We start from the raw sequence: 23,034 nt of genomic DNA on the forward strand, positions 1-23,034 counted from the left end.
CTAGTCTATCCATTTCCTTTCCTAAGCATAAAGTCTGTGGGATTCCTACCTCTTCTTCAGTTTCTTGCCTTCTTCCTTGGAGGCTGGAAGGATCATGGCAAGGTAGGGTCCGTCAACCTCAAAAAAGATGCTGTTCTCTGAGCGGGAGACATAGGTGAGCGAGGAAGGCTCAGCCAGCTCCTGGTACTGCTCATTGGTGAAGCCCTCCTGCACAGCAAGAGTGAAGAGGGGCTCAGCCTCACTTGTGATCGTCCAAACCTGGAAACCACCAGCTGCCCTCCAAGGGGTAGACAGATCAGCCAAGCTGGGGCTCTTCCATACAATGGACACCACTTGGCAAGAGAAAGGGATCAAGTTCTGACACGTGTCCAACGTGGATAAAATGAAGTGCATCCTGCTTGGTCCAGAAAGTTACACGCATGTTTCCATTCATAGGACACGCTGGAAAAGGCAAAACTATCACATAAAGGACATGCTGGGGAGCCAGGTTTGGGTGTAAGGAGAAGGGCTGACAACAAAGGGGCAGCACCCAGGAACCTCCAGGGTAGTGGGCTATTCTGTGTTGCGCTGTGGTGGTGGACACACACCTCTATGTGTGAATCAAAACCCACAGAACTGCACCCTGTAAAAAGTGAATTTTACTGTAGGCAAATAAAAAAACATTCAACCAGGATCTAGGGTGACCCCAAGAGAGCCTGCAGACTGGGACAAACGAGCTTAACTTCATTATCGCTGCATGACAGAACCCTGCCAGAGGGCTGGCTTAAGAAACTTTGGCAAACCTTGTGTTACCTGGGTGGTGTAAGACTAAAGATAAAACACTCGACTGCAGCTGGTGAGCTTACTGCTCACAGACACATGGTTCTGAACCTATTTTACACAAATACTAGGGTTGAACAAATAAATACATTAGGAAAACTAGAAACAGGAGAAAGAAGTTACTAGTAAGGAAAAGAGAATAGATTGGAGCTGGATATATCAACAGACTCATGTTATATATTTTTAAATATATATGCAGATAAAGAGAGAAATAAACGTACATTCATGCGTGCAGGGTTATTATACACACACACATTTCCTAGCCAATCTGCTGTGAGCAGCAGTGACACCTCAGACCCCATCTCGGTTTCTAACACCACTCTCCAATAAAAGGAAGCCAGGCTCCTTGGGGAAATGGCTGATTCCAGGGTGGGACAGGGGAAATACAAGATGAGGCTGGAGTGTCTTGTAGTCCCAGGAAGTAAGAAAGTACTCCAAAAAAAGCCAAACCCAAACCCCAGAACGGGGCATGTCTCAAGGACACGCGGGTGAATATGGAGGAGCCCCCAGCGGCCAAAGGGGAACAAGCTGAGTAACAAAACATGCCAGGACAGAAGTGGGTTGTGGCCCAACAGAACAAACATGCGCAAACCCACACTGACCTAACAAATGACTCAATAAAGTGACAAGCAAGGGAATAAGTGGGAGGGAAGGGTGACAGCTCTTCCTTACAGAAGGTTCCGATGAATAATTTTCAAGGAATGAGGGAACTAGAGTCGCCTTGGGCAGAGTGATGCCTGCTGTAACCACTGCTGAGACCACTGCTAGCGCTAAAACCAGGGGGCGAAGGTTCCAAGCGAAACGGCACATCTGCAGAATCTCAAAAGTATCTCCTCCACTGTCTTTACTAATTACAGTGGTGGCTTTGCTATGTGGCCAGACTCTGCCACTCCTCCTGGGAGTGTGGACTCACTGGCTCACTCCAATAACGCGACACTGGGAAGCCAGCAGGCGGCAGGAGTGCAGGTCCCGACACCATGGCCTGACAGAATGCCAACACGGGGCATGTACTCTGGAGTGTTCCTCCAAAAACCCCAAATAACCTCAGTCTAATAACAAACAACAACAGACAAATTCAAATTAAGGGTCAGTTAGCAAAGCACCTGACCAGTATCGAAGTGTCCTGGTCATAACAGACCAGAGAGACCAAGGGGCTGCCAGGCTGGAGGGGACTAAGGCGACAGGACGCCTAAACGCAGTGCACAAAAAGTGGGGAATCCAAATACAGCTGTAGCTGAGTTACGGCGTGCTGCCAAGGTGACTTCTTAATTCCGACAATTACACTGCGGTTGTAAGGTTTTACTCAACATTAAAGGCAGCAGGCTGAAGGATACACAGAAATTCTCTCTTTTGCAATTTTTCTGTAAGTCTGGGTATTACACTGAAGGCGAATGTAGACTCAGGTAACTTTTGAGCATCGCGTTTTCTGGACAGATGCTCAGGCTAGAGAAAAACAATCTGACGGTTGGAGACGGGGAGGCCTGAAGTCAGGATGGGAGCATGTCAGTGACAGCCAGCCCAGCCCCCTTTCCCAAATCCCCGTCAGAGCGGTGGCACGAGGAAGCCAAGCCCAGACGGTAGCCCCTCACTGGAGACGCAGGCTCACCTTGACCATGATGTTTAACATAGCCCCAGGGTAGGAGATGGTCACCTTGGGCTTTTTCACACTGGTCGTCTTGATGACAAAGTTTTCCGGGAAGCTGTTGGGCAGGACACACCATATTCCATCTGTGTCCAGCTCTAAGGGCCTCCTTCAGGGAAACAGAAAAATGAGACCACATGGATGGTGGACATCGACGCCTACGGAGCAAGAACCCCCTGTCAAGTCCTGACAGTGGACAAGGCTCCCCCTGGTCGTGAACCCACAGAACGAAACACCTGCCCCTCTCCAGCTCTATCTTCATCAACCTGTCCCTTCTCTCCCCCAGCCATCCGGCCTCCCCACCAGGCCGCGGCCCACCCAGCCTCAGCAGCTGACCAAGTGCAGCACTCACCCGATCTGCTCAATCAGCTCCCGTGCCTGGGTGATAATGTTGGCCCCCGTGAAGCAGACGATGCCAGCCATCTCCATGGAGTACCAGCGGGCCCTGGGAGGGACAGTCACAGCAGAGGGGGTGGGAGGGGCTCCCTCTAGAGGGTCATTAGAGTTGGGGCTGGGAGGAGGGGACATCTGAAGCAGGGAAGAACTAAGGCAGAATTTAGCTCTGTGCTGAGGACACTCCTCTCTGTTCCTACTTCAAGGTGCAGGGCTCCGCTCAGGAAAGTTCTGGAAGGATGCAGCATGCTGCCACTGCAACAGCTCACAACCTCAGTTCAGCAGGACTCTCAATACCAGCCAGATGGCCGTGTGTCCCTGAGTCCCCTCCCACTCTCCCCAGCACCGTCTCATGCCTCCTTCGTTTTCCCAAAGCCCACTCTCATCCCGACTTCTCAGGGAAAACACCAGCCCACCTGGCTCAGTGTTCACACCAGGTCTCAGAGGTGTCAAGCGACCTGAGGCCAGGCCCTCCTGCCCCAGGGAACTCTGCTCCGGTTCTAGCCCTGCTCTCAGCCCCTCCCTCTCTGCCATTAAAAAGCAGTAACAGAGAATCAAGGCCTCTCCCCCTCAGACCAGTCCCTGGCCCCATCACCACCTTTCCCCCTCTCCAGGCCGCCATGCCGACCCTCCCAGTCTCCAACCACAGGGGCTAGGCCTCACCTTCGATCACCTGCTCTCCCGAGGCCCCCACCCACCTGGTTGTCGGTCCAACGGACACAGGCCCCACCTTGCCTCATCCCCCTTTGGCCTCTGATCACGGGCACAGTCTCCATGGGGCTTTAGGACACCCGGCCCTGGCTTTCTCGACTTCTCAGAAGGCTTTATTTACACCCCTCACTAGTCGTATGCCAGAAACTACCACACCGCTGTCTGCAGCCCAGTATGCTCAGAAGAACATGCCCAGCAGTACTGACCCCGCTGATGCCCAGGACCCTCTGAGCCAGCGTGACCTCCACCCCTACCCAACCTGCTCGGCCACATTCCTTGAACTGGGGCCCTGCCTCTCCCCTCTCACTCGTGTCCATGGGCCCCATGCATCTCAGCTCCTCCCTTCGTCCACTAGCCCCACCGGCCCCACCAGGCACCCGGGCAGGAGCCTACCCCTTGCGCATGACGTAGCCGTAGAAGGAGTTGAGGATGCACTTGTGAGCCAGCTGCAGGGAGTCGTACAGGACCTCCATGTTCCTGCAGCGCCTTGCTTCCGCTGCCTCTCCCACCTCCACCGCCGCAGATAGCTTCTTTCTCCACACCTGAGACCCACACAGGCTGATCATCCCCCACTCTTCCAGCTCACATTCTCTATGGCCAGTGGCCCAAGGTTTACTATGTTGCAAATTTCCAGTCTATAGGAAACTTGAAAAAAAGTAGAGTGAAGACCATATGCAAGAGGGGCCACTGTTGATATTTTGTGCCATATTTCCTTTATTCCATTCTCTCTCTCTCTCTCTCTCGGCACAAACAATGGAAAGATGTAGCTCTCATGACCAGAGCCCCCTAAGTACCTAAGCAGACAATTCCCAGGAACAAGCACACTCTCCTACAGAACCTCAACACTGTTATCACACCCGAGAAACTTAACACGGAAACGACAACTTGTTCCTCACAGGGTCGGCACGCTTGGTTCTCACCAATCCGGAATCACCTTCAATCTAGAACTGCCCCATGTAAGACAGATATCCTGAAAGGAGTGCTGAACACAAAGGAATATGTTGATATTACATTTTTGTTTCTTGTGAGACTATGGCCTAGGAGAAAATACTCTATGACAGCAACAACTCACTTGGACACCTCAGACTTGGGGCAACTTCAGCCTCCTGGGACAGAACCCAGAACCCGGCAGCTACCTGGAGAAGGGGATGAAATCCACACCTGAAGACCAGTGACAGAGGCAGGGGTTTCGCTCCACTAGAGGCCCAGGGGCTCCCAGTCCAAGTCCTGTTATTCCATTTACTCTTTTATTAATAGACTGGACAAGCTGAGTGACAGGGTCTCTCAAACTATATAACTCACAAACCACTGACTGAAAGCAAAGTGCACGTCATTAGAGGCAACATCTTAGAATAACAATTTACCCCTTAGCCAATGCTTATGAACACACAACTGTTTACCAGACACTAGACCAAGCGGTGGAAGATGGACACCGCAACGCTAACCAGGACCGTGTGCTACTACAATTGGTTGCAAAGGAAATGTTCTCGTCACTGTGGTGGTGGTTACACAGCTGTATGCGTTTGTCAAAATCAATAGAACTGCCCACCTGAAAGGGTCAGATTTATCCCACGTCAATGTTACCTCAATAAAGTAGACACAGCCACTAGGGACGGTGACAGACATGGACGCTCGGGGGCGTATGAACTCACTTCCTGCCCAAGCAGCATTTCTTTCCATTTGCTAGGCTACATGCTGTCACAGTGGTCAAACACCGGACATTCTCCTTGCATCTCAGAACATTTCGCCTTTACTCCCCCAGCTGATACCACCTTTTCAGTACCTAGAAGAATGTCGGGCACATAACAGGCACTCCGTAAACGTGCTAAGCGAATGAAAGGCTTCCCAGGATTTGTATCACATGGGAAGACATCAGGCTGTTAGTGCTGAGGGGGTGGGGAGGGGGCACGCAGGACCCCAGGAACGCCCAGTGCCAGCCGGGGTCGGGGTGGGAGGCTCAACACGGTGACACCTGGCCCTCGTGTCAACACAGGCTGTACCTCCCGGGACGCTGAGCCCCAAGGAGGCCAACAGACAGCTCAGCTCCCCAAGCTCAGCCCCAGCAGCTGTGAGGCTGGCGTTTGGCAGCTTAGCTCCCCCTGCTCCATCGAAATGAAGCGAGTCTCCGCTAATAGGAAGGGTGGGGGGCCTGCAACACCACACTGCCAAGCTTCCGTGATGCGAATGGCCGTCCTGAGGTACCCTAGGACAAGAAGCCAGGCCCATCTGTGTCTTATTAACTAGGGAAACAAGAGCTACTCAAGAGGTCCCTAGTAAGAGCAACTGATAAAGAAATGCAAAGAAGGCCATAAATATTTCAGCAAATTCCCCGTCCAATGTGAGAAGAAATTCTTTTAAAGGTCTGGTATTTAAAGAACAAACAAAATTAAGAAATTTATTGAGTGCCTACTATGTGCCAGGTAATATGTTAGACTCTAAAGAACAAGACAGTCACTACACTTTCGGCACTCTGATGAGGCAGACAGATGAACAAGTAACTCAATAGTTTAATTAAAATAAAGTGAGAAGGTATGGTGGTTCCTCAAAAGATTAAAAATACAATTACCGGGACTTCCCTGGTGGTCCAGTGGTTAAGACTCCGCACTCCCAACGCAGGGGGCCCAGGTTCGATCCCTGGTCAGGGAACTAGATCCCACACGCATGCCGCAACTAAGGAGCCAGCGAGCCTCAATTAAGACCCAGCACAACCAAATAAATTAATTAAAAATTTAGAAGTAGGGCTTCCCTGGTGGTGCAGTAGTTGAGAGTCTGCCTGCCAATGCAAGGGACACGGGTTTGAGCCCTGGTCTGGGAAGATCCCACATGCCACGGAGCAACTGGGCCCGTGAGCCACAACTACTGAGCCTGCGCGTCTGGAGCCTGTGCTCCGCAACGAGAGAGGCCGCGATAGTGAGAGGGCCATGCACCACGATGAAGAGTGGCCCCCGCTCGCCACAACTAGAGAAAGCCCTCGCACAGAAACGAAGATCCAACACAGCCAAAAATAATAAATTAATTAATTTAAAGAAAGAAAAAAGAGTTCTGAAACTCATTAAATATTTAAAAACAAATTTTAAAGTAAAATAAAATTTTTCTCCTTTAAGAAAAAAAATACAATTACCATACGATTCAGCAATTCCACTTGCGGATATATACCCAAAAGAACTGCAAGCAGGATCTCAAAGAGATGCCTGTACACTATGGGTGAATAATTCACAGCAGAAATATTCACAATATCCAAAACGTGGAAGCAACCCAACTGTCCACCGATGGATGACTGGATAAACAAAATGTGTTATGTCCATACGATGGAATATTATTCAGCCTCAAAAAGGAAATTCTGACATAAGCTACAACATGAATGAACCTTGACAACATTAGGCTAAGAGAAATAACCTAGTCACAGAAGGACAAATCCTGTGGGACTCCACTTATGAGGTCCCTAGCGTGACCAAAGTCTACAGAAGGTACAGAATGGAGGGTTATTGTTAAGGTAGAACAGAGTTTCATCTCTGCAAGATGAAGAGCTCTGGAGAGGGATGGCGGGATACCTGAACAACAACGTGCGTTTGCTTAATGCCACTGAACCGCACGCTTAAAATGTTACATTTCACGTCGTGTATATTTTATCATAAAAGCCAAAAAAGTTAAAAATGATAATAATAAAGCACAATGATGACAGTCTATCAAGGCAGGGTGGGATGTGAAGACTCACTGAGTCTAGCAGTGAAGGAAGGTCTCTCAGAAAAAAATGATTTGCTTAAAGAGAACACAATTATTTGTTGATATTACAACTGAGGTATTGCTATGTATTTCTATGTATTTCCCTTAATCCTAATCCTAATCCTGGATCAAACATGTCAGTGAAAACACCCCCCTCACTCCTCCTGGTCAGAGGTTGGCAAAGTAAAGGGCCACATGGTGTGTACTGTACACATGTGGGCCTCAGTTTCTGCTGCGGGCAAATGCAGCTCAGTTCCAATAAAACTTTATTTATAAAAATGGCTGGCCCAGCCATAGTTTGCTGACCCACTGCTCTAGACAGTTACTTTAAAAGCAATCATTCAGAATAGTTGCGAGGCCCCAAGCCCTTAATTCTTCAAAGTTAAGAACAAACTGCACATTTATTGTCTGAATGCAGGTACCAGCCCAGAGGTGGGGAGTAACACACCCAGACAGTGCCAAGCAAGGATTTTCACCTCAGAAACTAGACTCTGTTCCGACCTCACAAAGGTCAGGCCCACCTTGTGGAGACCTTTGAACTCGTAGCGCCTGTCCCGAAAGGCACGCACTGTGTCCACATAGAAGGAGTTCTCCCGCTGGCAGATGGTGGTAAGACGTTCTTCCACCTTGGTCACGTGGATTTTCTTGTATGCCTTCCGGCAGTAATCTGAGGCACAATTGAGAGTGGGGGGCACGTGAGACTCCACACAGCAGACAGGCCTCCTGGACACAGCCAAGAAAGCTAGGCAATGGATGCCAACAAACGTGGCTTTTTAGGTTAATGCAAAGGAGCAGAAAACTCAGAAAGACATGTGCTAGTGAAGCATATCAAAGAAAAGGCAGCCCCGTATGAACGGACCAAACACATGAAGACCACAGGGAGGGTTTGGTAGCTGAACACGCACCGAAGGATAAATGACTAAAAGAAGCCTATAGGAAGAACTAGTTCCCAGTGGTCTCATCTAGTTCAACAATTGGTTCGACTGACCTCAAGGGGTGACACACCAACACAGCCCAACGAAGACTCAAGTCAGAGAAAACGCAGTCTGTGGAGATGCACGCTGTCCCAACTGCTCACCTGCCAGCCTCCGCTTCTCGTATTTAGCCTGCTCCTCGCGGGACAGCTCGTGAAAGGCCCGGGCTGGGCCCTCTGGGGTCAAGGGAGGGAACTTCTCTGACTCCAGCTGGTGCTGGATCCGATGGTACTCGCTGCGACTGGCCGGCACTGGGAGGGGTGATGGGAAGGGAGTGTGTGATAGAGACCCAGCCCCTGCTGGGCTCCCTGCTGAGCAGCCCCGCCCAGGGCGGACACTCACTGAACTCGCCCCTCCACCGCCAGGCCATCTTCCTCTGGCAGTTTGCTCCAGGCTTGTTGAAGCCACAGGCAGCACAGGTGGCCTCATCCACCACGGCAGAGGGCTGTGAGGGGACAGGAAGGGAGCAGTTAGGGTTTGCGCAAAAGAGCTTGATTCTGATGAGAATCTCTCTCACCTGCAGGCGGTTCGTCAAGATGATGTTGGGGTACATGGCCCCCACGTCCAGGTGGTAGATAAGGGGACACTCAATTCGGTTAGGAACATCTTTCAGGGAGGTGAGCTTGGCCTTAATCTGATCACACACCTACAGAGAAAGGGGAAAGAAGTGGAGGCTGGCGACCAAGACGAAAACTTGGAGACTGTACAGAGTGACAGAGAAAGCACCATGGGTTGCAGACGGACGACAGATGACAGGCACCAACACCAGGCCCTGGAGGTGCAGGGGACTTGCAAGAAAAGACAGGACAGCATCACGGGAAGTAGCAGCCTCCACCCCAAAGAACTCTGGGGTTCAGGCGAAAAGTGCAGAGTCTGTGGCCTCACATGGCACGGCCCATCTGCTAGCAAGTAGGGGACCCAGCTACATTATCAAGAGCCATACTTCCTGGGTGCCCCGAGTGCCCCCATGGTGCAGGTGTGTGACACAACATCAATATCCCAGCAATCCCTCATCTGATGGATGAGAAGTTTCAAGAGGTGAGTATGGGCTCAAGAACAGGCCCTCTTAGACCAAACACCTGCTCTGAACTGTGACGCTAGACACAGTTTCCAGCATTACTTTATAAACCAATGAATCAGATTCTGTTTCCAGCCAAGGTTATTAGCTTAAAAACCCTCCTAATGCCAAACACCTAGAAATCCTAAATGAAATGTGAAAACTATCCCTGTAAATGCAGTTCTGAGCTTCTAAGTCATCCCCAGAGAACAAAAGTGATGAGCAGGCTCAAAACCAGAGCAGTGAGTTGACTCAATGGGTGCCTGGCAGGGCCAGGCCCTGTGTTGGGGTCCCCAAGACCATCCCCAGGTTTGGTGACTCACAGGGAAAAGACACAGAGCTCAATCAGCAAAGGAAAAAGGCGATGGGGAAGAGCCCAGGCTCAAGCTTGGACGAGCTGAATTCTTCCAGCATCAAGCCATGACAACACGTGAGAAGCGATGTCTCCCAGAGAAGCTCGTGGAGACCCACTGCCCAGGGTTCTTACTGGGGGCCGTTCACGTAGGCAGCTCTGCCTGCATGGACCAAAACCCGGACTCCCAAAAGGAAAGCAGGTGCTCAGCACAGACCACCTTGTTTGCACAAGCAACTGAGCTTCCGTGAGGCCTTCCTATCAGAGGGAAGCGAGAAACCTGCTGGAACCCGAGTTCCCAGACGCCGAGGGCAGCCGAGCAGCAGGCCTTTCCGAGGTCAGCGGCCTCAGGCCTGTGCTGTGAGCTCTTTCCTTCACACTTCTCATGCCTCCTCAGGGAGGGGCAGGCTACACACAACAGGGAGACAAAACACAGAGCCCCAAATAAAGGCAGGACTCTCAAAGGCCACCTCCATAAAAGAATAAACTGGAACAAGTCTGCTCACCAAAACCATGTGCATTCTGGGCTCTGGGCAAAGAAAGCATCTTCCCTGAGCATCTGTCATCACGGGTGCTAAGAGGTCTGTGATTTGCATTAAACTCTCCACTAAGACTGAGACCCTCCAGCCAAGGAACCAGATAAGAAGGGACATCAGGCCTGTGTCACTTTTGTGGAACCAGGAAGAAACTGTAAAATTACCTGACAGTCCTCCTACTGAAGAGGAATTCACATTCCAAAACTGCTGAGCATGGGGTAAAAACACCCACCGTGACTGAGAGCAGACACAGTGGGAGGAGACCCCTGAGAACATCAGAGAAGTAACCTCCTGGAGTAAACATGCTAAAATGAGGCTAATTAAAGACAATAAAAAACCAAAAATGTAAAACACAGGAAGAGAAACAACAAAGACCTACTGTATAGCACAGGGAATTATATTCAATATCCTGTAATAACCTATAATTGAAAAGAATATGAAAAAATACATATATATATAGGGAATTCCCTGGCGGTCCAGTGGTTAGGACTCTGCACCTCTACTGCAGGGGCATGGGTTCAATCCCTGGTCGGGGAACTAAGATCCTGCAAGCCACGCGGCACAGGCAAAAAAAAAAAAAAAAAAAAAAAAAAAAATATATGCACGTGTATGTACATATGTATGCATATATATATATATGTATAAAACTGAATCACACTGCTGTATACCTGGAACATTATAAATCACTATACTTCAAAAAAATTTAAAATTAGAAAATAAATAAAACACAGCAAGAGAAAAAGTCCACTTTAAAGAAATAAAGCACATTTGGAAAAGAACCAATAGAGCTTCTAGAAATAAAAATATTGTCCTAAAAAACAAAAACAGTCACTGAAACTATAAAAGGCTAATAAACAGGCTCTGATAGCCACGTATTTTTGTTTTCTTTTTATTCACTCCCCAAATGTAACACCTAGTTAAACCAGAACATTAGGTATGTACTTATTTGATCCAAAATGTATATGCAGCACTAAAATTTGAGAACTACTGTATTTAGGAGTTATCTAACACCCATTAGATAACTTAATTGAATACACTGGCATTCTTAGACAGGCTGGCTAAAAAAAAACCTTTAGATCTGGGGTCGGCAAACCTCTGTGAAGGGCCAGATAATAAATACTTCAGGCTTTGTGGCCACAGTCTATCACATATTTTTTTTTACAACATTTAAAAAATATGAAAACCATTCTTAGCTTGCTGACTGTACAAAAACAGGCCTTATGGGCTATAGTTTGCCAATCTCTAGACATTCAAGTATAAACTGGAAAACATCTAAATTATGCAAAAATTAACCAGAAGAAAAACATCAATCAGAAGGGCAGCCATCTTTTATGAAATACATTAACTTTGGTAAAGTCACATTAGAAAATCACTTGAATGCAAAATTGCCCTTAGTATTAAAAAATTCCTTAAAACCCTCCAAAGAAGTCAAACTCAAACTAGTAAGGAAAAAATGACTAAAAGGAACATCTATCAAGTAGAACAGGAAATACCAGAAACGTAATACTTATTGTTTCTAACTGAATCTCAGGCAAATGAGCCATTTGGAGAACAATCCCCCATCCATCTCTGTGCTAAGGCAAGCTCTGAAATGCTGCTCTGGAGGGAAGATGAAGACGACCCAAATAAGGGGTGGAAGGCTGGGATGACAGGGGATGACACCCGGACAGGCCAGACGTCACTGTGAGCCCCAAGCTGACGCCTCCCACCAGCTGTCATCATACCACTGCCCGGATGATCACTCAGGAACAAAAAGGTGAACCTGCTGCCCTTCCCGTAAAGACCCTGGGCCACCCTATAGAGAAGTTTCAGGGACTTTGGAGACAGCTACTAAGACGTACTACCTGTCACCTAGAAAGAGTTCACATCCAGATTCACTAAGGTGTCTGGAGTCCCTCCAGTTACCATACCTTAAGCCTCACTCCTCACCCATTTCATTGGTTCTTGGACGTGAAAGTAGTATCTTTTGGGAACTCCCTGGTGGTCCAGTGGTTAGGACCCAGTGCTCTCACTGCCAGGGGCCTGGGTTTGACCCCTGGTCATCTGGGAACTAAGATTCCCGCCTGCTGTGCCCACCCCCACACCAACCCCTCAAAAAAGAAAGTAGTAACTTTGTTCCTTTCAAGTTGTTCTTTAACTCCTATTTGTTATTCAGCCTAGACTCTCTTCTTCTCAAGTTGGTTCACAGAGCGTTCCCAAAGTACATGATAGCTGCAGCTGACAAGAGCTGCACAGTACTTCATAGTTTGCAGAGCATGTGCACACATTCTTGTTTGAACTTTGCCTGGTGAATCTGTTATAAGGCGTTTCTTGAAATCAATCCTAGAACTGGTAAGAACTGCAAAGTACTAAAGTAGCTGAATATGTTAAAGTGTTGAGCAGGACCTGACAGAGACCCAAGATGTGCCGCATCCAAAGGAACAGGACAGCGAAGTGGGAGGTGCCTGGGGCCTCCAGTCATGTGACACGCTTTGCATATGGCATTTTCTAACCATTATGTGATGGACTTTACAGTCACTATATTCTGCCCTGTAATTTGTAGGAACTCCTACCATCATTTTTTAAAGTCTCTTGACAATAAAAAGTTAAAATCCTCCAATGGCTCCTCACTGCCTACAAAATACAGTTCAGGTAAACTGGCACGAAACCCTTCACTTGCCTTCCTCTCTCCCACATCACACCACTTTGTCCCGAAAGCCTTCGCCACCTCTGTGAAATTCTCCCACCTCACCAAATCGAGTCACTCACTGCGAGCACCATGCTCTCCCGTCCTAACTAGAGCAGACCAGGCCCCGTGTCCTGTCTCGGCGCCCAAGCGCCACCACACAATAGGTGCACAATAAACACGCCGATGGAAGAAGCCAATGTGCAAGGCGAGGCGCGTAAGCAGACTGTCCCCCTCCAGCCCCGTGCGTCACCTCTTGGAAGTTGGTGACCTGCTCCATGGGCACCTTCTCCTCTTCCTCGATGGCGTGACGCATGGTCTTCTCCACCCGCTGCAGCAGGAAGTCAAAGGCAGCAGGATTCTAACACAAACAACCAAGAGAGGACATGAGTAAGAGAGGAAAATGCCCTCGCACCAAGTAACCTGCCTCAGGTGGGACGCTACAAAGAGAATGCTCCAGAAGGAGCCAAGTGCTCGCCCTACAGCACCCTAAAGGGCAGGCCAGACAAAGGACGGCTGGCGAGGGGCCCACGAGGCGAGGGCTTTATTTCAGCCCTTATGGGCTGGGTCCTTCCTGGGTCCGCCCACAGCACTGGCGGGAAGAGGCCCAGCTTTAGGAGCCTCAGGAGGGGCGCACCATCCGGAACCGGCAGGGGATATCGCTGCGGAACACGCCCGACTCCAGGGCTTCCACGTGGCCACCCACGTAGGTCTCGGCATCCAGCACGTGGCCATCATCTGTCAGCTTGCTGAACTCTGGCTCCTGCTTGTTGGGGAAGACGATGTTGGCGTGGAAGGCCTGTACCATCAGCAAGGCCTCACACAGCGTCCCGGAGCCCTTCCGCAGCACCTACGGGGGAAACGCCAAGCTTTCAGCCAAACGCCAAAATCCAACGGCTGCGTCCGCATCAGCTGCCTGGGACCGCCCCTGGCAGGCAGCGGGCCAGGAGAGGCACTGACCTCATCGGGCTCCATGGGGATAATGGTGCACAGGGCGAATATAAAGGGGTGGACGTACTTCATGTACAGGTAGTATGTGGCCACTGCGTCTGACACTGAGTAGGTGGCCAGCGTCTAAGGAGAGAGTATCAGAGAGTAAGGTCAATGAGGCGCCCAGCATGCCACCACCGCCAGCCGAAGGGCAACTCAGTGAGGCAGGGCACGTGCCTGGGGCTGCTCAGTGGCCATCCGGCACATGTCCTCGGGGTCCAGTTCCACAGGGTCATAGCCCAGCTTGGCTTTGGCAGCTGCTTTGAGGTTGTGGCTGCCCACGGGAAGGTAACTGTCCCTCTTCACCCACCTGGGAATGAGAAAGAGCAAAAGCCAGAGATGATTCTGAGACAAAGCCCAGGAGCCTGTGAGAGGCTGCAAAGCTGGACACACCCCAGGAAGATGCAGGGTCCTGATGGGTACCCAAAGATCTCCAAGGCGTCACGTGGTGCAGGCCCCTTGTGAAAAGCTTTCACCCTGATCCAGTCAATTTCACAGACAAACCCACAAACAAGGAGATGCCAGAGCCAGTCCTTCCAGCCCCACGGCCTTCCTCTCAGCCTCACAGAGAAACGCAAAGGTGGGCAGGCAGGAACCTGTGCCCTCTGGCCTTCTGGATCCCTCCACAGCTTGTCCCCTCTACAGCCAGGCTCTGCCCTGCTCTCCCCGCCCCTCACACCCTGTCGTCAAACTCTCTTCATCCTCTTGCACCATCCCTTTAGCACAGAAACACTCCAGGCCACCTCACGCCCATCTCCACCTCTTCCCCCATGACACACACCGTTGTCTCTCTAGGACCCACGTCTTCTTACTGGCAGCATCCAATCTCACCTTCCTTGGCCTCTCTGCCCTGTGGGCCATCCTCTCCCTGAGAAATGACCCACTGGGGCCTCCACTGAGGGTGCCCACTTCTCTTTTACTTCTCTTCTTGAGAATCTATCGACTATCACTTTTTTTTTTTACCACATCACAGTGCCCCACAGTCTCCAGGCCCTCCACGTGGGTAGGGCTCCCAGGCCTGCTTCTACTCGGAACCCGAGCTCTGTTCTATTCCCCCATAAGCCCACCCCAAGCCCTGAGAACCAGAGTTCGCCATGCCTCCTGCACCTGTCCCCAAATCTATAGATCCCCAAGTCCTCGGCTCTCAAATATCTCTAGTCCAGCCCTCTTCACTCCTGTGCACCTTATGACCCGGCCTGCCCCTTCAATCCACGCGCCGTAACACCAGGGCTAAAGAGAAAACGCATCAATGGCTCCTCATGACCACCAAGATAAAACCCCCTCCCCACCAGGCACAGAAAGCCCACGAGACCTCCTTCCACTCCAGCCTTGCCCCTCAGCACTCCGGGCCACCTTGCACACTTGTCCTCAGCCTGGACACCCCAGCCTGCCTGGACACCATGCACGAGCCTGACTACCACATCCCAACCTCGTGTGGGAAGCCAAGGCCCCTCCACGAGCTCCCATGGCACCGGGCCTCACTCTACCAGGTCTTTCTTTCTTTCTGGTCTGGTTTCCACACCCTGAGGACCAGTGCTCAGCATGTGTTTGCTGACTGAATGAAGGATGAACAAATGATGAAAGACACATCCCGGGACCTGGGCAGAGCCGGAAGCCACTGTTCTCTCAGATGATGGGAGCTACTTCTTGTGGACAGGACCAGCGTGTGCGAGATGGGAACCTTAGACCTCACTCACGGGAAGCCCTCATGAGACACTGTGACCAGCCGCCAGGTGAGCTGTGGGGCCTACCTGAGACAGTCCATGTGGATGCACTGGGGTGCTTTGTACTCCCCCTGGCTGTCCTTCTGGAACCCAACCTCCTGGTACATGCTCAGTCCATGGACCGCTGCTCTGGCCTCCACAAATGGCCTAATGACGAGAGGATGGACAAGCACGTGGGGCAGTGAGTCTCTAATTCTTAAGAGACCAGGAAGACTGCCCCCAGGGGACGCCTCATGTGAGCTCCTCTCAATCACAGTGCGGAGCCCGCCCGCGCCACCCAGCGGTGCTCCTCCCCCCCCACCCCACGTTCTGACTCACCAGTCGAAAAAGTCCCCATTATAGGTGACCATGATGTTGGGTTTGGTCTCCTGGATGTGTTCGAACCATCTTTGGATTAGATGAACCTGAATTCAACAAATCTTAGCAGTCAGAGGGTTGCTTTTACTCTCCTTCAAGCGATTTCCAGGCAGCTCTCCAAAGCTGAGGAGCAGCAACCTCACGTGAGCCTGTTATTTCCAACCCAACAGGGCCTCCAGGTGAATGAGGACCAGCCACTGGGGACTGAGTCCAGCTGCTGCTATGATTAGAGGAATGCCGAGGCCTAAGAGGGTCACCAGGCCTGCCTCCCCTTCCCACTCTACCCCAAACATCAGGCAGTTTCCCAAGTGACACCTCTACCTCGTCAGGCGCATTGAAGACATAGAAGGGCCCTTCATATTCTGGCTTAGGGGTGAACTCGAAATCTTCTATATCTTCTGAGACGATCTCCCTGTTGGTGATGAGGTAGCCCTGGGAAGTTCATTAGCAGTCAGTATGCGTCAGAGACACAAAGCCAAAGACACACCTCTCACACGCAGCCCAGAGACTCTCGCTACAAAATCTCTGCAGCAGCTTGAAGCGCCCTGGCTTTCCCAAGAAGAGACACTCTACCTAATCCTCAGATTTGCCTGGAAGGCAGAGCGTGGCTGGATGTTAGAACAGGTTCTGTGGACTCCACTCAGTCATTATTCACAAAAAAAGTACTAACCAAGGGTGGACACTGTTCTGGTTTGAGGACCAGCTATGGTCCTTGTTCCCAGAAGGCACCACTCACCTGACCATCAATCATGTAGGAAATCATCATAATCTGATCAGTCTCAGCATCGGGAAACTTGAGGGGCAGTTTGGTCGTCTCAATGTCAAATGCTAAAACCACAGGGTCCTGAAGGGACAAAATGTAGCATTAAGTCGGCCACAAACCAAGCTGAGCTCTGGAGACCCTGTGGTCCTCTTGACACCCACCACCTCCACCTCTACTGCCAGTTACTAAAAGTAAGAGTCAAGCTGCTGCGGGGAAAGGTTCAGGAGGAAGTGGGACTGGCATCTTGAGGATGAAAGACCTATGTCCAGAATACCATGAGGATATGAAAACTTAAACGTATGAGAAAATGCTAGAGTAGCTGTTCGCAGGAAAAGTCTAGAATTACAGAACACCTGAGTCTCAAAGCTCTTTAAAATGCATCACTCATTTTGTCCTTTATGACAACCCTGACAGGAGATGATGATACAGAACTGACAACTTCATTTTGGATGTGAGAAAACAGAGTATAGACTTTCCCAAGATCACAGAGCTGTCCCCAAACCAGTTATGAATCCACTTTTCAACATATCACTTTACTATTAACCACCCAAAATGGAAGTCAGAGCTTTCCCTCAAATGTTCCGATCCAGCCTAGCTCAAATACTGACGTCACGTGATGATGTCTGTGTGCAAAGTCAAATTACACTGTCAGGTCAGAAACTGATGAAAAAAACAACTACCCCATAATTCTTTTAAGAAGGTATCTGAGGAAAAAGAAGCAAACAAACCTTTGAATCAAATTCACCTTTCAGCGCAGAATTCACTCTCCAAAAACAACTGGAAAGTTTAAGATGGAAGAAATGCAAGTGGTACTTACGGGTCGTTCAACAAGATCATCGAGGCGGGCAATTTCCACTGGAAAGGCACTTCCTCGGTACCGGACGTTGTACCAGTGAGCCTGCAGGACGTGTGGTGCATTAACTAAAGACTTCTCCGTCTGTCCAAGGAAGTCAACTCTATGGATCTATCCTTCAGTATCACCTCCTGGCTATCAGGAACTGCCCACATGCAATAGCCCACTCACCACATGGATCTTCAGGTCAATGGAGAGGCGGATGTGGTAGGGCACATCGTACTCTCGCATGTCTACAATGTTGTCCAATTGGTCAGAAATCTTCTTAGAGGCTTCCTCTTCATCAGTAATCACACTGCCCCCTTGTAGAACACTGCAAAGTAAAGACAGCAGCTTTTTCAACTATGCTCCGCTAGGGGCTGGAGGGGGGAAGACCAGTGTCCATACAATGAAAACACTAAAGTTTTACAAGGTGGCTGAGATGATCAGGACAGGCCCTTCGTAAGGAATGACCTTGGATGAACCCCACCCCACCAAGCAGCAGGCCACAGTCACAAGGAAATTCAGTATACTTAGGACATTCATTTTATAGGACGTAAGTTACACCCCATTTAAAAGAGCAAAGAAAGGAAACTGTTACTTGGGAGGCATGTCTACAGATGTGACCCACCCTCACTAAGCTTATTTCTTCATCAAGAAAACGAGGATGACAGTAACAGGCCCACCCTGCAAGAGCGTCATGAGGTACTAGCCACAAAGCTGTCGGCATGGTGAAGTGACAGGTAAACAGTGACTATTTCTGTATCATAATTATTACCATATCGAAGAGGGAATCATTGTCACTAGAATATTCACTCCAATATTAGCCCACTAAGCTTCCAAATACCGAATGGACTATTAAGGGGGGAAAGAAAGGCAATGGGTTTTAGAGAAGGCAGGCCTCTGGGGACTCGGTCTCTGGTTACAACTTGCAATATTCTGAAAAGTAATTAATGGGCCACTGTGCGGGGGTAGTGTGCAGAAATGTTCAGGGTCCCAAACTGATCTACTTTTGTCAGAGGATACAATTAGTTCTTCTGAAGTCATCTTAACTTTTTGTGTGCCTTTTTTAAAAACTGAAGTAGAGCTGATTTACAATGCTGTGTTAATTTCTGCTGTACAGCAAAATGATTCAGTCATACATATATAAACATTCTTTTAAAAATTCTTTTCCATTATTGTTTACCACAGGGTATTAAATATAGTTCCCTATGCTATACAGCAGGCCTTATTGCTTATCCATTCTATATATAGTTTGCATCTGCTAACCCCAAACTCCCAATCCATCCCTCCCCCTCCACCTTGGCAACCACAAGTCTGTTCTGTATGTCCGTGAGTCTGTTTTTGTTTCGTAGATAAGTTCATTTGTGTCATATTTTAGATTCCACATTATAAGTGACATATAGTATTTTCTTTCCCTTTCTGACTTACTTCACTTAGTATGATAATCTCTAAGTCCATCCATGCTGCTGCAAATGGCATTATTCTATTCTTTTTTATGGCTGAGTAATATTCCACTGTATATATGTACCACATCTTCTTTATCCATTCATCTGTCGATGGACATTTAGGTTGTTTCCATGTCTTGGCCATTGTGAATAATGCAGCTATGAACATAGGGGTGCATGTATCTTTTGGAATTATGGTTTTGTCCAGATATATGACCAGGAATGGGATGGCTGGGTCATATGGCACTCTATTTTTTTAGTTTTTTGAGGAAACTCCATACTGTTCTCCATAATGACGCAGGCTCAGCGGCCACGGCTCACGGGCCCAGCCGCTCCGCGGCATGTGGGATCTTCCCGGACCGGGGCACGAACCCGTGTCCCCTGCATCGGCAGACAGACTCTCAACCACTGCGCCACCAGGGAAGCCCTGTAGACTTTTTAATGATGGCCATTCTGACTGGTGTGAGGTGGTACCTCACTGTAGTTTTGATTTGCATTTCCCTAATAGAGATGTTGAGTATCTTTTCATGCACCTGTTGGCCATCTGTATGTGGAAGTCATCATAACTTTTAATTAGCCAAGATTTCTTCTTAATCTCTTACCCTGTTTCTTATTACTTTTGCTGTCTAAATATTTAATGAACAGTGTTGTCCTATACTTAATTTCTCTGTATAATACCCAGGGATCTCTGGAGATGTGCTATGTAAATATAGGTATTTAATAAAAGTTGCAGACATCTTAACACTTACTAAAAACCATGAAAACAGACCGTGTTAAGATGGTGGGATTAGAAATCTAAAACGTCTACTGTTACAGCAACTAAATTTGGAGCCACAAATCTACCCTCTATGTTAGAAAAGAAGGACAGCTAAAATACAGCCTGGGAATCCACCATTTATTTAACACAAAGGGAACATATAAGAAAGTCTACCAGGGCTTCCCTGGTGGCACAGTGGTTAAGAGTCCGCCTGCCGATGCAGGGGACACGGGTTCGTGCCCTGGTCCGGGAGGATCCCACATGCCGCGGAGCGGCTGGGCCCGTGAGCCGTGGCCGCTGAGCCTGCGCATCCGGAGCCTGTGCTCCGCAACGGGAGAGGCCACAACAGTGAGAGGCCCACGTACCGCAAAAAAAAAAAAAAAAAGAAAGAAAGTCTACCTAATTGCTCAAAACTGTTTCCACATTGAATGGAGCCTATCATTAAGGTAATTTTATTGCTGAGTTTTCCCACCTCCTACCCATCTTGTAAACGTAAGAAAAATGGGAAACAGTCCTTGTGGACTGACTGGCTGCTCTGCTTATGTGAATGAAGCTTACCTGGTGAGCATAGCCGTATAGGCATCACTGGTGTGGCCCTGTTCCCGGTTTTTCTTCACAGCAGGGGAGATCTCCTTCCTCACTTTGACAAGGTCCTCCACGGTGTTGAAGGACAGCTTAATGTAATTTCGTTTCAAACCAACCAAGTGATTTGGCTACAGAGTGAAGAGATGGTGCTCATGAGTTCAAAGAGAAAAAAATACTACATTGGGGAGAGGAAATAAGGCAACACGATTTAAAGGTAAATAAATGATTTGAAGAGTTGGCAACTCCAAAGCACCTTGTTCAGCTCTGCATGCGGCACCAACTATGCCACTAGAGTTCTCTAAGAGGATACAGGGACAGTCACCAAAGCCCATCATCTATACTGTCCCACAGGTGTGGAACTTGTCCTCTTCCCATCTCACCCCATGGGCAGGGTGGACCCGGCCTCATTTACCCTGAAAGGGCTGGGTGATACTCACCAAGTCCAGATCCTCTTTAGGAACAGTCTCTACTTTAGCAATTTTACCCTGAAACTTCTTAGAGAGAAAAGACGAAACTTCTCGCTCACAACCCTAAATCAGGATCAGAATGAAAGGACTTCCCATTAGTAAAATCTATTTCCTTCCTTGCTCATTTCTCTTGAAGACTCTTTATTTCCAGTTTTAAATCCCCCCACTAAACGAGGCACAGGTCGTTTGACCTGATGCCATGAACCACAGACTTACCTTTCTGGTTGCAATGTAGAAATATGGCTTATAGGGCAAGGCCACCTGCAAGAGTCACACCCATTCAGGGGGGTGATGAGAAAGAAAAAAGGAAGAAAAATGAAGACAGGCTGTTTGCTGTTATACCCGTGATATAGCCTAGCCTAGATCCAATGCATCCTTGACCTTGACATATCTTAAGAGAGACAGTGCAATAGAAAATTAGGACATGCACATATCACAGGGGCAAGAGTCTAAGAGACACACTGCTGCTCATCTTTCAGCCTTTCTGAGCTAGCTTCTCTTAGGACATCTTAAGTGGTGACTAATGTGGCTCCAAGGGGCCCATGTCCCTAAAAGGGCTTCAGGAAGCTGCACATCGCAAGCCTCCCAATCCCTCTCCTCACAGTTGCAGAGCTAAAAGGACACTTGCCATTTTGAGCCCAGCTACGCCTCATTACTGAGTGGTTGTTAGCTTCTTGGAGGCAAGGGCTTACCTTAAATCTGCTCCCATCATCTTGAATGAAGTAGTAATCCACCGCACTAACTAAGCGTTTATCTTCATCTAAAATCTCCGTCTACAAGAGAAGCAGTCAACACGGGCACAAAGTTATCCTCTACACAGCACAAGAGCCTTTTCCTCCTTCTCTGGGAAACTGAGCACTTTAAAAACAAAATCTTTCTCTACCCTTTTGCATAAACACTACTGGCCCCATTCACAAGAACCGCGTCATAACAGCCTCCAAATGGGAATTTCTCTGTTCCCCCCTCATCTTTGAAAGCTTTATTCTTATGGGTAACAGGGATACCCCTTACCTCAGTCTTCCCAGTGGCCTCTTTATGACCCAAAGAAGTTAGAGAGGAAAGCAGGAGAGCTACGAACAATCCCATCTCTACCTGTATTGCCCAGACAACAGGTTCCCGCTAGGGGTCACCTACTCTTCAGACAAGGGCTATGCCACAAGGGGTGCAGCCACCCTCCTGAATGGAAGGAGGAAGATGGAGGAAAAGCACAGGTGCTTACAGGGTGCATGTTGATAAGCCAGCCTGTCTTCTCACCAGGCTCCTTGAGTCTCTCAAAACCAAACCGCAGATCCATCTTATCTGTCCACTGACTGCGCTCCAGGCGCTTGAGTGCCGAGACAGAGGTAGAGGGGCCATCGTCCCTGAGTGAAAGGAGAGAAATCCGGTCTCCACTGATCATGACACTATCTACTCCCGCAGCCCTCAGTCTGCTTAGTGTAAGAATTTCATTTATGACATGGTAGGAGCATCCCTGAAAAACCTCACATTTGGCGAAACAGCTCATTAAGATAACAGGTCTCAGGAAAAAGACAACTGGGGCAGAACTCTCAAAACTTGTTTACCTGTGTAACCAGAACACTAATAAAAACAACAATCTTGGCTGGACACTGCTGCCTCATGGGATATTAAAAATGCACAAAGTCCAGTACTGCAATCCTGAGCTTTCATCCCAGAGAAAAGTCGTGCTCATACAAAAGACTTGCATGTGAATGTTCATTGCAGCTTTGTTCATTACACACAAAAAGTCGAAACAACCCAGATATTCTTCAACAGGTGAATATTTAACCCATGTTATATCCTTCCCATGGAATACAACTCACTGATAACAAACTTATTGATACATGCAATAACCTGGATGGGTCTCAAGGGAATTATGCTGAGTGAAAAAGCCAACTCCCCCAAATTGTGTATTTTATTCCACTTATATAGCATTCTTAAAATAACAGTTAGAGGTGGAGAACAGATTAGCAGCTGCCATGAATGCGGGAAGGGGGGTGGCTGTGGCTATAAGAAGGTAGCATGAGGGATCCTTGGGACAGAACTGTTCTGCGTCTTGATGGTGGTGGTGGTGAATACACAAAGTGCACAAAACTAAGTGCGCACACACAAATAAGTGTACATGCGTTGTTGTATCATGTCAATTTTCTGGATGTGACATTGCACTCCAGTTACATCAGATGTTACCACTGGGGGAAATCGGGTTAAGGGATCTCTGTGTAATTTCTTACAACTGCATAAG

General features: G+C 48.8%; 1 protein-coding gene across 1 annotated transcript in view; it reads right to left on the bottom strand.

The window, feature by feature from the left end:
* POLE (DNA polymerase epsilon, catalytic subunit) overlaps positions 1 to 23,034 on the bottom strand; it is a 56,107-nt gene that overhangs the window by 28,989 nt on the left and 4,084 nt on the right. Inside the window, exons 2-24 of the mRNA XM_024739880.1 lie at positions 22,015 to 22,156; positions 21,488 to 21,568; positions 21,012 to 21,056; positions 20,766 to 20,858; positions 20,302 to 20,456; positions 17,731 to 17,872; positions 17,524 to 17,604; positions 16,680 to 16,787; positions 16,265 to 16,375; positions 15,905 to 15,990; positions 15,614 to 15,733; positions 14,040 to 14,172; positions 13,833 to 13,946; positions 13,510 to 13,722; positions 13,126 to 13,233; positions 8,780 to 8,908; positions 8,605 to 8,707; positions 8,367 to 8,513; positions 7,810 to 7,955; positions 3,959 to 4,107; positions 2,814 to 2,906; positions 2,426 to 2,570; positions 50 to 207 (exon numbers count right to left, since the gene is read on the bottom strand). Of these exons, the coding sequence (XP_024595648.1) occupies positions 50 to 207; positions 2,426 to 2,570; positions 2,814 to 2,906; positions 3,959 to 4,107; positions 7,810 to 7,955; positions 8,367 to 8,513; positions 8,605 to 8,707; positions 8,780 to 8,908; positions 13,126 to 13,233; positions 13,510 to 13,722; positions 13,833 to 13,946; positions 14,040 to 14,172; positions 15,614 to 15,733; positions 15,905 to 15,990; positions 16,265 to 16,375; positions 16,680 to 16,787; positions 17,524 to 17,604; positions 17,731 to 17,872; positions 20,302 to 20,456; positions 20,766 to 20,858; positions 21,012 to 21,056; positions 21,488 to 21,568; positions 22,015 to 22,156 (2,802 nt within the window). The remainder of the gene's footprint in view (positions 1 to 49; positions 208 to 2,425; positions 2,571 to 2,813; positions 2,907 to 3,958; positions 4,108 to 7,809; positions 7,956 to 8,366; positions 8,514 to 8,604; positions 8,708 to 8,779; positions 8,909 to 13,125; positions 13,234 to 13,509; positions 13,723 to 13,832; positions 13,947 to 14,039; positions 14,173 to 15,613; positions 15,734 to 15,904; positions 15,991 to 16,264; positions 16,376 to 16,679; positions 16,788 to 17,523; positions 17,605 to 17,730; positions 17,873 to 20,301; positions 20,457 to 20,765; positions 20,859 to 21,011; positions 21,057 to 21,487; positions 21,569 to 22,014; positions 22,157 to 23,034) is intronic.

This window comes from Neophocaena asiaeorientalis, unplaced genomic scaffold (genome assembly GCF_003031525.2).
Source record: "Neophocaena asiaeorientalis asiaeorientalis breed wild unplaced genomic scaffold, Neophocaena_asiaeorientalis_V1.1 scaffold757, whole genome shotgun sequence".
NCBI classification, from domain to species: Eukaryota; Metazoa; Chordata; class Mammalia; order Artiodactyla; family Phocoenidae; genus Neophocaena; species Neophocaena asiaeorientalis.